The following is a 15046-nucleotide window of genomic DNA, read 5'->3' as shown; positions in this document are numbered from 1 at the left end:
ACCTCTAGACAGAGAAGGATGCCAGCAGTCAAAATCACAAATAAATAAAGATGACATTCCCATCTTTAGGTTAGGAAGGTAGTGAAATGAAAATGGAGTAGGTTAAAATGCTAAACCACAAGGATATCTCATGGTTTCTGACCATACTGTTTTGCATAGAGATGCATTTAGTTCCTACGCCATCAAGTACGTAAGATAAAATAGATAGTACATAAGATAAAATAACTTAGTCCATAGAAGTAATGAAACCAGCAAAGATACGACTTTTTCAAACAAAGGAAATAATTTCAGTACTCCATATAGTACAATGCAAATGACGTAGCTTCCAATTTTGAGGTCATCAGAGTGCTCATAATTTGATGGAGCAATAAGAACTCATGCTCCAAAATACGTCATAACTATGAAACAGCTCTCAGAAAAAGAGTTAAGAGTCAAGTGCTACAAAAGTAATAGTCACCTCCAAAACTGACCCTTTGCTGTGTCTGGCAACAGCACTACCATTCTGCAACACCAAGTCACCTCTGGGTGCCAGGTGATGAGGGGTTGTGAGATACAGAGTCCGTCCACCCAAGTGCAGAAGGTCTGTGATGCCTTTGCAACCCTCTCGAACTCTGCGCAAAGACTGGTGCTACAGAGCCTATATGCAGCACCTCAGCTTTTGGAGCAGCCAGGACCAGTAAATCCTTAAAGCAGGGGCAGCTGCTTCTCACTGTTGAGTTCCCTAGTTACTACTCTATTTTAGCATTTACATAGTTGAGGGAGAACCATACCAATGACTTACACACAAAGGCAGAGATACAAATAAATACAGAAATACAAAATAGGTTTCTACAGAGACAAAACCTCATACTAGCTGTGTTTGACTCCACCGCTGCCCACAATGAGGACCTTTGCTTTGCTTTTTAAAAAATAAGACCTTGCTGTACAATTCTGTTGCGCAAATTACTAGCTTAATTAGGAACTTTCTGCCCACACTTACAGAAACTGTAACAATTGTCTTTACCTATGTTCCACCTCGTGTATCTTTTACTAACTAGAGAACTGTTTACCAACATACACCTCTGTATGATACAGTATCCCTAATATAAAAGAACAGACTTCAGAAAAACTGTCCAAACACAAACCACATTGCAGTAACCTAACTTTGCCACTTTTTGTTGTATACCAAGGTAACAGGAGTGTCAAAAATACTGCAGATAGCCAGAAATCTTGAACATCTCATTTGTAGCAAATATTCCTAGTTGCTGCTGTCAGCATTCACTGCACTGAACTTTTCCAGTAAGGTGAATGCACAGTTTGATACCCTTTTATTGCCATCTTGATTCTGATTTGTGCATTCAATTTAAATAGACCATTACATTTTCAAAAATTCAAATGTCCAAAACCTCAGGAGACTGGCAAGCTAATTAACTTGTCATGCCTGTTTATCAACTAAAGCCATTTCACTCATGTTACCTGAAAGTAGTGTTTGTATTTAAATCTATTCATAAAAGCAGTATATAGTATGATCAAAAGGAAAACATGCAAGAAGAGCTCATGCTTTGCACTGTGTGCTACTAAAAGCCTGTAAAAATTAATGGACTTCCATATGCCTACACTAGCATCGCCTTCTCTGTGATAACATTTGCCAAACTAGTTTCCAACCCTGTAGCCTCAAGGGTTTGTGCGTCTCGCACCACATGCATGAAATGCAGAAGCAGTCACATCCATCCTACTAAAATGCCTAGGATTTAAAATAAATTTTAAAGTGTGAAGCTCAAGGTAAATAAATAAGTAAATAGACAAAACTACCCCAATTCTAAAATTTAACTTTCAAACCCCATCTCAGAATTTTCTGGGAAAAGATTTGAGACTTTGAATGAGCCAACCAATGGTTCTAGCTACGGTGACTGAGGTTGGCAAAGCAGGGTCTGGGGTAATATGTAAGTTAGTGGCAGTAAGTAAATTAATCAGGGCAGGGACAGCCTGTGATTGCTAAGGGACTATTATAATACAGACAGTACTGTAATTTTAATACCCTTACCCAATTCTCAACCTGCCTTTTAAATCAGAATGGTAGCACATACTTTACACTAGTTTACACAACTACCCTGTGTGCAAGGCAGAGACAAATCAAGTCATCAGCTACCAAACAACAAACCCTAAGCAATGTGTTTTTCACTACTGAATAAACTCAGACCTACAGTAACAGGTCTGGTCACATCAGTGTTTGCCCAGAAGAGACATTCCCAAAAAGCTTTTCACATGCAGAATTCAGCCAAAATAATTAATGCCTTCACACAACACATTGTTGCAAAAGCTGAACCTTACCAGTCCTGCCCTAAGAGAGTAAAACAGAATAATGAGACATCCTGCTCCAACACTGAGTTTACAATTTGCAATCAGAATAAAATGCAACTGTAATTCCCTCTCAGTGGAAATGAAATACAATAAACAAACAAAACAAGCTATTCATATCTCACATCTAAGACTTTACAGAACAAAACAAAAAAAAACCCTTCTCCAACTGAACACCAACCTGAACACCAACCTAAACCTACACAAAATAAAAAAAAAAACAAAAACAAAAAACAAACAAACAAACAAACAAACAAACAAACAAAAACAACAAAAAAAGCACCAATATAAAAACATTGGTTACAGAGCCATTGAAGTTTCCTGATCTGTTTTTCACACTAACCGTAGAACACCTGAGATGTGAAGCATATTAAACAAATGACAAAAGGGAGGTTACTGCATCTTAAACCACTGTAATCTGGATTCTAGGATAACAATCTGCCATGCTAAATCCAAACTGTCTGCACTGTATATCCTATCAGCGGAATCAGTCAAAAGCAGTGGCTTTTATACAAGAAAGGTGCTTTTTCTCTGTTCACAGTATCATCTCTATCAATCCCTCTCTTAAAGCACAAATATTTTTACTGAAAACATTAAAGTACATATTTTCTGCAATTCTCTTGGCATCTAATCGAACTCTTAACCCAGAGTTCACCAAGTGGCTACAATCCTAATGACTTCAGCATACTTTAATGGACCAACGAAACATTAGCCACTCATCTCATCTCTGCGAAAGATAGGTAACCCCTACCTTCAAGTGACAGGAAAAAAAATAATAACATACACTATGTAACTGTTCATAACACCAGAGCATATATACAAAGAGAAGGAACAAGGGAAAACACGTTAATGAGATGTCAGAGGTTAGAGGCTGTAGCAACTTCACACATACCTTACAATGGAGGCAATGAAGACTGCAGGTGCTACAGCCATGCTTTTGTTGCTACTGGTTCATGTAACTGCCCCCTAAACCACTGCTGTGGCTAATCCTATTACTGGCAACAACACATAAGAAACAAAATAAAACTAAACTAAACTAACTTTGTTAGACAGCATCCAGAATAAACATGGCAAGTTTCCACATATATATATATATACCTGCTCCCTTTTTAAAGTGGTGACCCTCAGAAGTTTATAATGCCATATTAGCCCATGAGAAAGAGAAACCTGCTTACATTTTAAAGGCCAGACAAGTTTTTTCTCCAATTGCTAACACACCACATATACACTTAACTCCATAGATAAGTTCGACTGAAATCCATATGACTGCTGTCATAGATGAAGCTAAGCATACACACATAGTCACATATAGAACTGGAGCTTGACTTTAGTAAAGCTTTTTGCCTCTACTACTATATTTCAGAAAGCACCCATTATTCTGGGTGTGACTCCTGTGATCTGTGTTTATTCTTGCATGTTTCCTCTAACATCTGTCAAAACTTCCAGCTTCCCTTGAAACTGCATTCCCAAGCATCTTCAGCATGCAGAATAGATTTGCAGCTCACACATCTGAAGGATGTTTAAATCGCAGAGGACATCTCATTAACTTTTGTTCCACTTAATATCAAAATAAAGGGATACTGCCCTTGAACTGGGAAGAGGATGTATGATACAGACACCTTGGGTCAAGCAGCTGGAAAAATGGCATACCAAAGAAGGTATAAAATTCTTTAGAGAGAGAGACAGGACAGCTGAAAAGAACAAGTTTTCACTGCCTGTTTTCAAATTGCCCTTTCATGCTTTGCATTAGACCTACAGAAATGGGGTTTAATTATGTTTGATCCACACCATCTCTTTTACCCACAAAGTTGGAGTTTGTAGATTCAGTTAATGCCAGGTATAAAGACTGACCTAAGGCAAATGAGAGAATCCTTTCTGAGAGAATCTTAAGGACACTGCAGCAGTTCTGAGTCAGATCTCAAAAAACTACATGAACCAAAGACTAAAGAAGACACCTCTGCACAGGCCCAGTAGAGAAGGACTTACCTGTCTGTTGTGTTCTTTTGGGGTAAGTCTTGCTGCGACTTCTTTCAACGCATTGGTCAGGCCGCGGGAGCTGCACAGAAGGGTCTCTGGTCATTTGGAAAAATGTTCTGCCACTTGAAAACACAAGGAAACCATGAGAAAACACTTGGACGGTTATCAAAGAAATAGAGAATCTTTAGACTGAAAAAAAAACAAAACAACAAAAGAACCACCAAAAAAAAAAAAAAACACCAAAAATGCATGGGGTTTGGGCAACATGTTTTGTTAGCTTTTCACATTTCATCCCAGCTCTGGTTCTGCTAAGTAGCACTACCCTGACTTTAGTTTTGAACCAGGCATTGGCAGAATCATCAACAGACTGTGCCAACCTCTTCTATATTTGTCGTTTTCAAGAGGAGCTAAGCAACTAAAACAAAATGCTGGTTTATTAGGAATAGGAAAAAACAATGTGACCTTTTGTAACCTCAAATAATTCTAACATGATTTTAAGTTATTTGTTTACTTTCTGAATTCTTCTAAGTTTTCACCTCAGGAAAACACATACTTAACATTGCTCAGTTCAAGTCAGTAAGAGGCCTACTTCTCTGCCATGTACAATGACAACCTAAAGAGCATGGAAAACAGCATGCAAAGCAAGCTGGAATAAAGGAGTCCCACTAGCACAGGCCAAAATGATAATAATCCATGCAGAAGTCCTGATTCCCATTTATAGTAATGCTCTTCTTCATTGCACAATATAAATAAGTTCAAATAAGTTTAAATAAATTCTTTTATGCTCTTTGTAATGTTCCTTTCCATGTGACTAAGTGGAATATAGTGTTCATCACAAAACTGCAAAGCAGGCATTGTATTCCTCCCCAAAATTCTGTGCTTGCTTATGGAAACTTACACATAAGAGAAGCAACTGGTACTATTAACTCCCAGTTGCCCGAGCACCTGCAGTTCAAAGACATAAAAGGAAATACGTATTGTTACTAGCAAGTGCCAAGCAACCACACAGGCATCACATACATAGATTTTCTGAATTTTGTGAATACCTCCACTAAATATGGGTTGCATTTTCACCAATAGCCGCAGCCAACACTGCAGAATTTTTATCTTCTCAAAATCTGTAAAATAATTTAAGGACACAAAAATCCAAAATTACATCACAATAACGCTGATTTTTGACCAGTTTAATGTTTTTTTTTTCCCTAAGTTAGCCAGAAAGTACTCCTGCTCATTGGCAACCATGCCAGTCTTGCAAATTCCAGAAGCAGTTTTAACAAAACATCTGCAGATAAGACTTTCCAAGAACACTAACACTTCCATGTATTCACTAAAGCATCTGATTTTAAGAGAAGGAAATTGCCTTCCTATTTGCTACCTAATGAGAAGTAGAAAATTAAAAAGCAAAAAGACAGTAATAGTCCCCACACATGCACACTCCAATGCAACTATACTTAAATACTAGAGATGTGTACAGATACACAACACCGTCACTGCTTTTGCTGCTAAAACAAGAGACCAAAGGTAAAGAGGGGAGATAATCAAAGCTGATGGATAAGCAAAGCACATGTAAATGCTGTTACTGCTGCTCTGAATTTTAAGAAAAAAGTTAACATGTCAATCACCAATTGACTATAACTATTATATATCATTAACGCTGTATAACCAGCAGGGTGCAACCCGATGTCACAACCCACATTTCCTAGAACATCAACTTAAGTCGGGGGAGTTCTCAAGAATCACTGCAGCAAAATAAGGAACAATTCGTATTAGAAGGAAAATATGTACTTTCATGTTTTCTAGACAAAATTAACATTATAAACATAGCTGCCAGTAATGACCATCATCCCAACATGGCAAGTCGTATCACATATTACCCCTGAAACCGATTAAAAAAGGAAGAACTTAAACACACCACCACCAGGAATAACACAAATGTAGTTAAGTGCTTCATGCTGGTTTTTTAAATTTTTTTCAATGACCTGGTCAGGACAAAACCTTTTCTGTCCCAGCACCAGCGCCCTGCTCCAATCTGCCAAAATGGTCCAACAGAGGAAACTGTGATCCACAGTACTCTGTCTGGAATCCAGAACTCCTATCCATTTTCACAGATGGGATAATGCGGGTCTTGATCCAACTAGAAATCCGAAAGGCAGTACAATCATTCTCCTGCCTACAGTAGGAGGGAGGTTGATCATGCCAGATAACACAGTAACCCAAATAATCTTAACTACTATGAAATACTCTGAAGAAGAGAGAAGATGGGACAGAAACACACCAGTGATCCTTGCTGGACACAGTCCAGACTCAGTCACATGAGCTCCGACTCAGAACTCACATAGTCATCTCTCCATTGGCAACACCTATCTTACAAATGAGATCTTACATCCAAGGGTGAATTCTGACTGACCGAGGACAACAGACTTAAAAATATAAAATCTCAGTAAAACTCAGTAAAAACTACTGGGCTTCTGACATCTTACAATTTTAACTACATCCTTTATCTGCTAGACCTTTGTGACACAGCAGCTAGATGTTAAACCTACTCTCCTTCCCAATTCAGGCTAAAAATGAGACCAAGTCCTCCCTGTATACCCTTAGTCTTAAGTTACTGCATCTTTTACAGCTTGCAGTCTTGAATGCTTACCCAAACTTCACAGATATTCCAGTTAAAAAAGATACCCACACCTCCTTTCAGGCCTGCCCTCACTTTTATTCTTCAATCAACAGCACTGTACCAGCAGTACTGTTACAGGATTAAATACAACCATTAGGATCAGGAGCCCTCACTCAGTTGCAGCTGTAAAGAAGGGCATCACAATTACAGACTTCATACACTTCCTTGTACCAATCCCTTGCTAATTTCCATAAGAAAGGTGGGAGCAACATTCTCCTTGTCCTGGCATTTCCCAGGTTTCAGGACATTAACATAATCTCACAATTTACAAGGAGATTTTGACTTAAAGCACTGCCAAGGCTCCTTGCACTTTCACTACGGGCTACAGCAGGCCCAAGCCAACTCTGGGGATCTGGAGAATGAGAAGTAACCCACATTTACTCACAAACTGTCAGACTTCCAAAGGGAGTCTGTTAAAATGACTCTGATTCATGCTGTTTCAGAACTGCTCTGAGTCACAGTCTGGGTGGGATTTTTCTTTTTCATTGAAGAGGATAAAAGAAGGAACAAACTGAAGTTTAAACAATGAAATGAATTTACCTGTACCGATGTTTATAACCTATGGATCCAAACTTGCTGAATTTTCTTGACAGAGAGTTTGATTCATTCTCTGGCACTCTATGTAGTTTGAAAATAGAACAACAAATTACATAGATAGGTCTCAATTACAGTCCCCTTCAAAAAAAAAAAAATGAAAAGAAAAATACAAACTTCAGGTTACAAAAAAAATATTTTTCTGCTAGTTTCTCTTCATTACTACCTACAGGCACACTCTTACAGGGTTGAGAGCGCCACACAACAATGTATATGTTCTCCTCTTTTGAATACACACTTCTTTATTTCAGAGTTTACTATAAACTGCTGGCAATAGAAACCTTTTGCTTAATATTCCACAGGAGTGGGCAAAAACACCATGTCACAGTAAGGAGACTGCAGGAGGGATTCTGAGCTTACTCATTGTCCTGGGTTCAGCAGCAGCAGTCATTTTTCTCCTTGGTAGCTGGTGCAGTGCTGTGTTTTAACTTTTGGCCTGGGAACAGAGCTGATAACAAGGATGTTTTGGTTTGGTCAAGGACTTTGTGAGCCTCATGCTCTGCCAGGGAAGAGGGGAAGCTGGGAGGAAGCAGAGACAGGACACCTGACCCAAGCTAGCCAAAGAGGTATTCCATACCACAGCACGTCATGCCCAGGATGTAACTGAGAGTTACCCAGAAGGACAAGGGCTCTTCTGGGTCAGACTTGTTTCCCGGCAGGTGGTATTGTATTCTCTTCCCTTGTTATTTTCTCTTATCATTGTTGTCGTTGGTAGTAGCAGTGGTGATTTGTGTTGTACATTGGTTGCTGAACTGTTCTTGTCTCAACCCGTGGGAGTTGCGCTCCTTCGATTCTCCTCCCCATCCCTCCGGGAGTGGGGAAGGGGAGAGCCTGGGGGGGGGGGGCCTCGATTGCTTCCAGCCCAGCACCACTTACTGGGAGTGAGTGAACAAGCTGTCTGGCTAGGGTTTAAACCACGACACTCATTTACAGCACTGCTAAATTCAGACCCAAGCATCCGATTGATCAGTTCCTAGCTAGGCACCTTTGCACATTTCTGTTGGTGTTTTTGCCACAGTGAAGAAAGTGTTTTGAGATGTGTAATACTGGAAAAATTTTATGCATTTCAATAACTAACATTATGGAAATTCAATGAGACTTTCTATTAAAAAAAAAAGTTTCTGTAAACTGTAGAAAATAGTAATACCTGAAATCCAAAGGCCTCAATCAAGTAAATGCTGCTACAGAAAATTTTATGGTTAAATGTGTATGCCAGCTTAAATCGTGCACATACATTTGTAGATACTTCTGTTAAAGGCTACTTTATGCAACATGAGATACTGTTTCAAAAAGAATTCTAAGACAAGAGAAACAACCAAAATAAAAAAAATCAATGAAACAAAACAAAACAAACAAATAGTTTAAAATTACTGTTTCACATCATTGTAAAAAAAGGGAAGGCATCACCTTTTAAAAGCATTCTATAATCAAGTGCAAAAATGTGTTTCTAGGCAGCAAGCCTGTGTTACACCACATTAGAGTGTAAACAGGTGTAAGTACTCAACTGTGCTGAGTAAAGTGTTCTTAATCAACACAATAGCCTTGCTTCTGGTTAGTGAAACTGCAGCTTCTGCATGGCTCACCTGAAGAACGTATGATGCTCCACACAGCATTTCCAGAGATGTTTGCATGTGGTCTTGTTACATGTTTCAAAAAAGAAGGAAGTTTCATTGCACTGAAAACAAAACAAAGCAAATCAATATTGTTATAAGGGATTCTGCCAGGGAAGTGAATCTTTACTTACTGAACACAAGAACTGACCATCTCATATCAAGGCACATAAGAAAAGATAGCAGTATCAAGAAAAGCAGGTTCTATAATTCTGTAGAAATCCTCACTTAAAAAAGGTTTTGTTTTCTTTTTAGTTTCTCATTGCCTGAAAATAATTATTTACAGAATCAATTCCTCAGTGTTCTGAAAAATGAAAGAAAAAGGAGAAACAGAAAACAAAAACAAAAGAGAAAGGAGATTACTGAAACACTGCTGTGCCTTCATTATTGTTCACAGATACCACCTTTTTTTTCTAATTAAAAAGGACAAGGACTTTTTCAAAGAGTATGTTTTTGATGTTTACTGAAACCGCCCCTCATATGTCAAGCAAAAAATACAGTCCCAAGGCTCTGTTAAACAGTCTAGAAAAAGGCAAGAATAAGTAAAAGAAAGAAACTCAAGATTTGTGGCAAACTAATGTGAAAAAAGCAACACAAGAGAGAAAATGCACAAAAGATGTAGAGAAGAACAAAGGTGAAACTGGAAACAAAAAAGATGAGAGGAAGGAATCATAAAATCATAGAATAGTTAGGGCTGCAAAGGACCTTAAGATCATCAAGTTCCAACCCCCCTGCCATGGGCAGGGAGACCTCCCACTAAACCATGTCACCCAAGACTCTGTCCAGCCTGGCCTTGAACACTGGCAGGGATGGAGCATTCACAACTTCCTTGGGCAACCCACTCCAGTGCCTCACCACCCTCGCAGTAAAGAACTTCCTCCTTATATCCAAACTAAACTTTCCCTTGTTAAGTTTGAATCTGTCACCCCTTGTCCTATCACTGCAGTCCCTAATGAAGAGTCCCTCCACAGTATCGTTACAGGCCCTCTTCAGATACTGGAAGGCTGCTATGAGGTCTCCACGCAGCCTTCTCTTCTCCAGGCTGAACAGCCCCAACTTTCTCAGCCTGTCTTCATACAGGAGGTGCTCCAGTCCCCTGATCATCCTCATGGCCCTCCTCTGGACTTGTTCCAACAATTCCATGTCCTTTTTATGCTGAGGACACCAGAACTGTACACAGTACTCCAAGTGAGGTCTCACGAAAGCAGAGTAGAGGGGCAGGATCACCTCCTTTGACCTGCTGGTCACAGCAGAAAAAGATTTAAAAAAAAACAAACAAACAAAAAAACAAAACAAAACAAACAAAAAAAAAAACCAAGAAAAACAAACAACAACAAAAAAAAAAAAACAAAACCAAAACAAACAAAAAAAACACAAAAAACCCACAACAAAATATTTAACTTCAAAATAATTCAAAATACAAGGAAAAGCATCAAAGGTAAATAAAAGGCATAAAAAAAGTCTCCCGCGGAAGACAACAAAAAAAGAATATTGACAGCTTAAAACCGAATCACTGTAAACTGGCAGTCAGTACAGCAGACATGAGAAAAAGGCAGGGAGAGATGAAAGAGAAGTCCAACGCATACAAACTATAAAACAGTTCCAACAGACAAGAAAAAGCAACAGACGCACCACATTGCCAGTCTCCAACAAGCTAAACATTCATATATGGTCACATAAATTACATTTCCATGTATCTGCCACTCTGAACTTAAGTGTGGAGTTTTGTATCCGTGATTTGCACAAAGAGTGGAGTAGTCCCACTGGTATTCAGTCATATGATACCATCTGTAACAAAACTCAGTCCATTTCCCTGCTATGTGAATTACAAACAGGGCAATGATTCATACTACTTTCAGCAGCTGATTTTAGGAAACGGATGCCCTTCCATTAGTTATACTTCTTCAGTGCCATACATACATAGATTAGAGTTCTGGGAAGTTTCTCCCACTCTTTATTTGATGAGGTATACTGACTGACCTGCAATCATCTTGCAAACTGTGAACTAACTCAGTATGTTGCCTAGAATTCAAAATTTCACCTCTAACAAAAATCAACTATATTAACAGCTGCCAGACAGCCTCACAAAATCATGAATTACCAGCCCTTCCTCCACAATGAAACAAGTAACAGTGAAAGGCAGAACTCTGCACCTGTGATTACAATAATTGAGATTTCATTTCCTCACAAAAAAAAACCACAAAAACAAACAAACAAAAACTACACCAAACAAAACAAACTGGAGACATAGATATGTTCTTATTTCCTCCCATAGATTATTTTATTTAGTTTAAATGGCTGTCTGGATCAGTCCCATTAAATAGCCAAGGAATGAAAATCATCATTACTCCTATAAATATTTTATAAATATAAATACATAGTCCTTTATAGTCCTATAAATATATTCCTACAGTTCCTTTCAGGCTTGATAGGGATTTTGTCTCTCTGCAAGATTCACAAGGGAATTATTAACTTGGAGCAAAAAAAAAGTAAAACCAGAAACCAGAGACCAGAGACAAGAGTCTACCCACTGAAAGACCATACTGCATTTTTAAAGTTTCAAAGCAGACATGTCAAGGGGTACTCTTCATTTGCTTATTTTACACGTAACATAAATGTAGCTTCATATGTTATGATTTAATTTACATTACAATTTCTAGATCAGACTGTCATTTGATGTGATTTCATATAAACCCACACAACTGTAGACACCAGTGCACTTTTAAAGAACAGTATCAGATTAGGCCCATGGTACTGCAAACTTTATACAACATGATGAGTCAATTTAACTTCTGCTAGGAAAGAACTCAGTGACTCACTTTAAATATGCAGGATCTTGCTCCTTCTTTTTGTCAACTCTTCCTTCTTGTTCACTCCTAAACTTGATTTTTATGCAAAGAATCCTCTGCTGCACTTAAATTTATTTAATTACATAACCTTGGAGGACAGAGTTTGTGAGATGGGGGAATAAAGAAGCAGAGAAGAAGCCATGGGTGTTTGGAGGATTTTTAAAGAGACTTTTAAATAAGGCATTTCTGTTGTATCTTATTATTAGCCCAGTTCAAACACCACTGAATTCCAATTCAGCGTAATATTCCAAAAAGCGAAAAGGCAATGCTTGTCCATGTTTTCTTCTTTTTTAAGAAAATTTTCCCATATACAGAGTAACATGTAACAAAATCAGTAAGTGATGAAAAGAGGGACAGTATATGGACGTTGCCATATGCTTGAAAGATCTGACCAGCAAACATTACTGATTCCATCATTTGAAGGCATTATTTTCTAAGGCAGAAGAAAGCTCATCTCAGCCGGTTAACAAAAAAATTTTCATGAAAGTGCTTAAACATCTATACTTGGTACACAGCAATCAAAGGCACCCAGGAAAATACAGCATAGGCCTATAGATCCAACTTATCAACAAGTTATGGAATTCATATCTGGAAAATAAACAACAGACAAAAAATCAGGGGATGGGCCAACAAGTTTTTTGATAACAAACTGAGGTTTATTTATTTAAATCTGAAGGAAAAGCATGTCTGAAAACTATTGCCTCAGAATGGATGCTTGTAATAATTCAAATAGAACAGTTAAATTTTTCTAAAAGGGGAGAAAGAAAGCCTAGGACATTCATCTCCAAGGTCTCTCAGCAACAAAGAAGACAATTCGTAATTTTTTTATCATTTTTCACTTCTTTTGTGAAGAATTCAATAGCTTACTGAAACTAGTTCCAATATGACACTGCACACTATACCTCTAGGTTTAGGACTTCCTCCATTTACTTTTTAAGACTAAGGCTTGCAAGAGCACTGTGATTACCCTTACAATTTGTAAATGCATATATATAAAATAAGCAGTACTGAAGGCAATAATATCTTCCAGGTACAGCATTTCTTCCCAGGAGAATAAATTGATTTCTATAGGTAAAGCAAGGACAACCTTACCTGTTAACACCATGGCACTTGTTTGAAATAAAAGGCAACATTTTTAGCATCTTGAACAATTGTAATTTCTTACAGACAGGAAGAGTTACCTTATTATTTTCTTATTATTCTCATACATCTGAACCAAAACCACAAAGATCTATTGTACTTTTACTAATGATATATAGGAACTGACAGTTCCAAACACGTTCAGTGCTGTTTGGTGCCTCACAAGCTGCTCCTGGCTACTCATCCTGATGCTTTCAGAGTGCCCAGTGTACTAAAGACAAGGCACTGTGAACCAGATTGCCTGCACACTGAAGATCTCCCCTCACCATGGAACCAGCTTTGGCAATTATATATTCTAATCAAAAAGTTGTGCTTACCAAACAAGCAGAAAAATACTTAAGTTTTGTACGGTGAATTTTGATCACATCTGTGACTAGAATCAGCAAAGGAGAAAGCAGGAGAACATGCCAGAGGCTGCAGAAGGACAGTCATAACTCTTGAAGCAGTATCCAGTTCTTGAGCTGTTTGACTACCTTTTCATAATCCTGAAAAAGGCAAGTGCCGTGGTTTAAGCCCAGCCAGTAACTCAGTACCACGCAGCCGTTCACTCACTTCCCCTGCTTCCAGAGGGATGGCGAGGAGAATCAGAAGAACGTAACTCCCACAGGTTGAGATAAGAACAGTCCAGTAACTCAGGTATAACACAAAACCACTACTGCTACAACCAATAATAATAATGATAAAGGAAATAACTAGGGAAGAGAATAGAACTGCTTACCACCCACCAATCAATACCCAGCCCGACCCGAGGAGTGATCTAGCCCTTCTGGATAACAGCCCCCAGTTTATACACTGGGCATGATGTGTGCTGCGGTATGGAATATCTCTATGGCTAGTTTGCATCAGGTGTCCTGTCTCTGCTTCCTCCCAGCTTCCCTTCCTCCCTGGCAGAGCATGAGACTCAGAAAGTTCTTGGTCAGAGTAAACATTACTGAGCAGCAAATAAAAACATCGGTGTTATCAGTGCTGTTCTCAGGCTGAGAGTCAAAACCACAGCACTGCACCAGCTACTAAGAAGGAGAAAAATGACTGCCACTGCTGAACCCAGGACAGTATCCACCCCTTATTCCATACCATTCACATCATGCTCAGATCCCACATTTTCAATATACTATCACTCTTACCTCATATATATACATACACACACACAGAGATATCATTCTTTAGTGCATGGACCAATCCCTATAAAGTTGTTGAGTCCATCTGGTCCATAATGTTGTGCTCCATCTCTTGTAACAGTCTTTCAGAGCAGGAGAGAGAGTGTGATGTAGTCAATCTGCCAGGCCTCCCCACATTTGTACTTCAGCCGTCGTCCTCCATACCAAAGAGGCTTTAACCATTTAGCTTGCTTAACTGCAGCACGTTTCACACTCGTGAGTAACCTGGGCAATAGTGTCCATTGTTAAGTCCACCCCTCAATCACTAGTCCATCTCTATCTTGCATCTCTGCCCTGATGTCCTGAGGTGTCATGGGCCCATCAGGCTCAAAATAATTCACCCTCCCCTTCAGCAGTTTCTGCAACTTGTCGCTGGGGACTCCATACAGCTGCCTTCCATCTCCAATGCTTCCAAAGCACTGGAGGGGCTCAGTGAACTAGGTACTTGCCCATACTGTCCCACACACCCTGCCATTCATGACTGTCCAGCCTCAGGGAAAATATCTTGGTCCTTTCATATTGTTGTCTAATCCTAGACAAGACCCAAAAACGACTCTGCTTAGCTTTCGAGATTGGACAAAATAGTCATGGGTAAAACACAGTCTGTATGTGTGCCAACATGGTGATCCCCATCACAATCAGCAGGCAGGTCCCAAGGGTACCCAAAGGCCATTCAAAACCTTCAGAACTCTCAAACGGTGCTGCTGC

The 15046-nt window shown here is 39.0% G+C and overlaps 1 protein-coding gene across 5 annotated transcripts in view; it reads right to left on the bottom strand.

Annotated features, from left to right (window-relative positions):
- Window positions 1-15046, bottom strand: part of EPB41L4A (erythrocyte membrane protein band 4.1 like 4A) — a 127467-nt gene that overhangs the window by 38586 nt on the left and 73835 nt on the right. For all 5 annotated transcript variants that reach the window (XM_062604234.1, XM_062604235.1, XM_062604236.1 and 2 more), the window contains exons 10-12: window positions 9166-9257; window positions 7529-7606; window positions 4324-4436 (exon numbers count right to left, since the gene is read on the bottom strand). In XM_062604234.1, the coding sequence (XP_062460218.1) occupies window positions 4324-4436; window positions 7529-7606; window positions 9166-9257 (283 nt within the window). The remainder of the gene's footprint in view (window positions 1-4323; window positions 4437-7528; window positions 7607-9165; window positions 9258-15046) is intronic.

Source organism: Pezoporus occidentalis, unplaced genomic scaffold (assembly GCF_034315485.1).
Source record: "Pezoporus occidentalis ecotype Australia unplaced genomic scaffold, CSIRO_AGI_Poc_V1 ctg84, whole genome shotgun sequence".
Lineage (NCBI taxonomy): Eukaryota > Metazoa > Chordata > Aves > Psittaciformes > Psittacidae > Pezoporus > Pezoporus occidentalis.
This window is presented reverse-complemented; position numbering and strand designations above follow the sequence as displayed.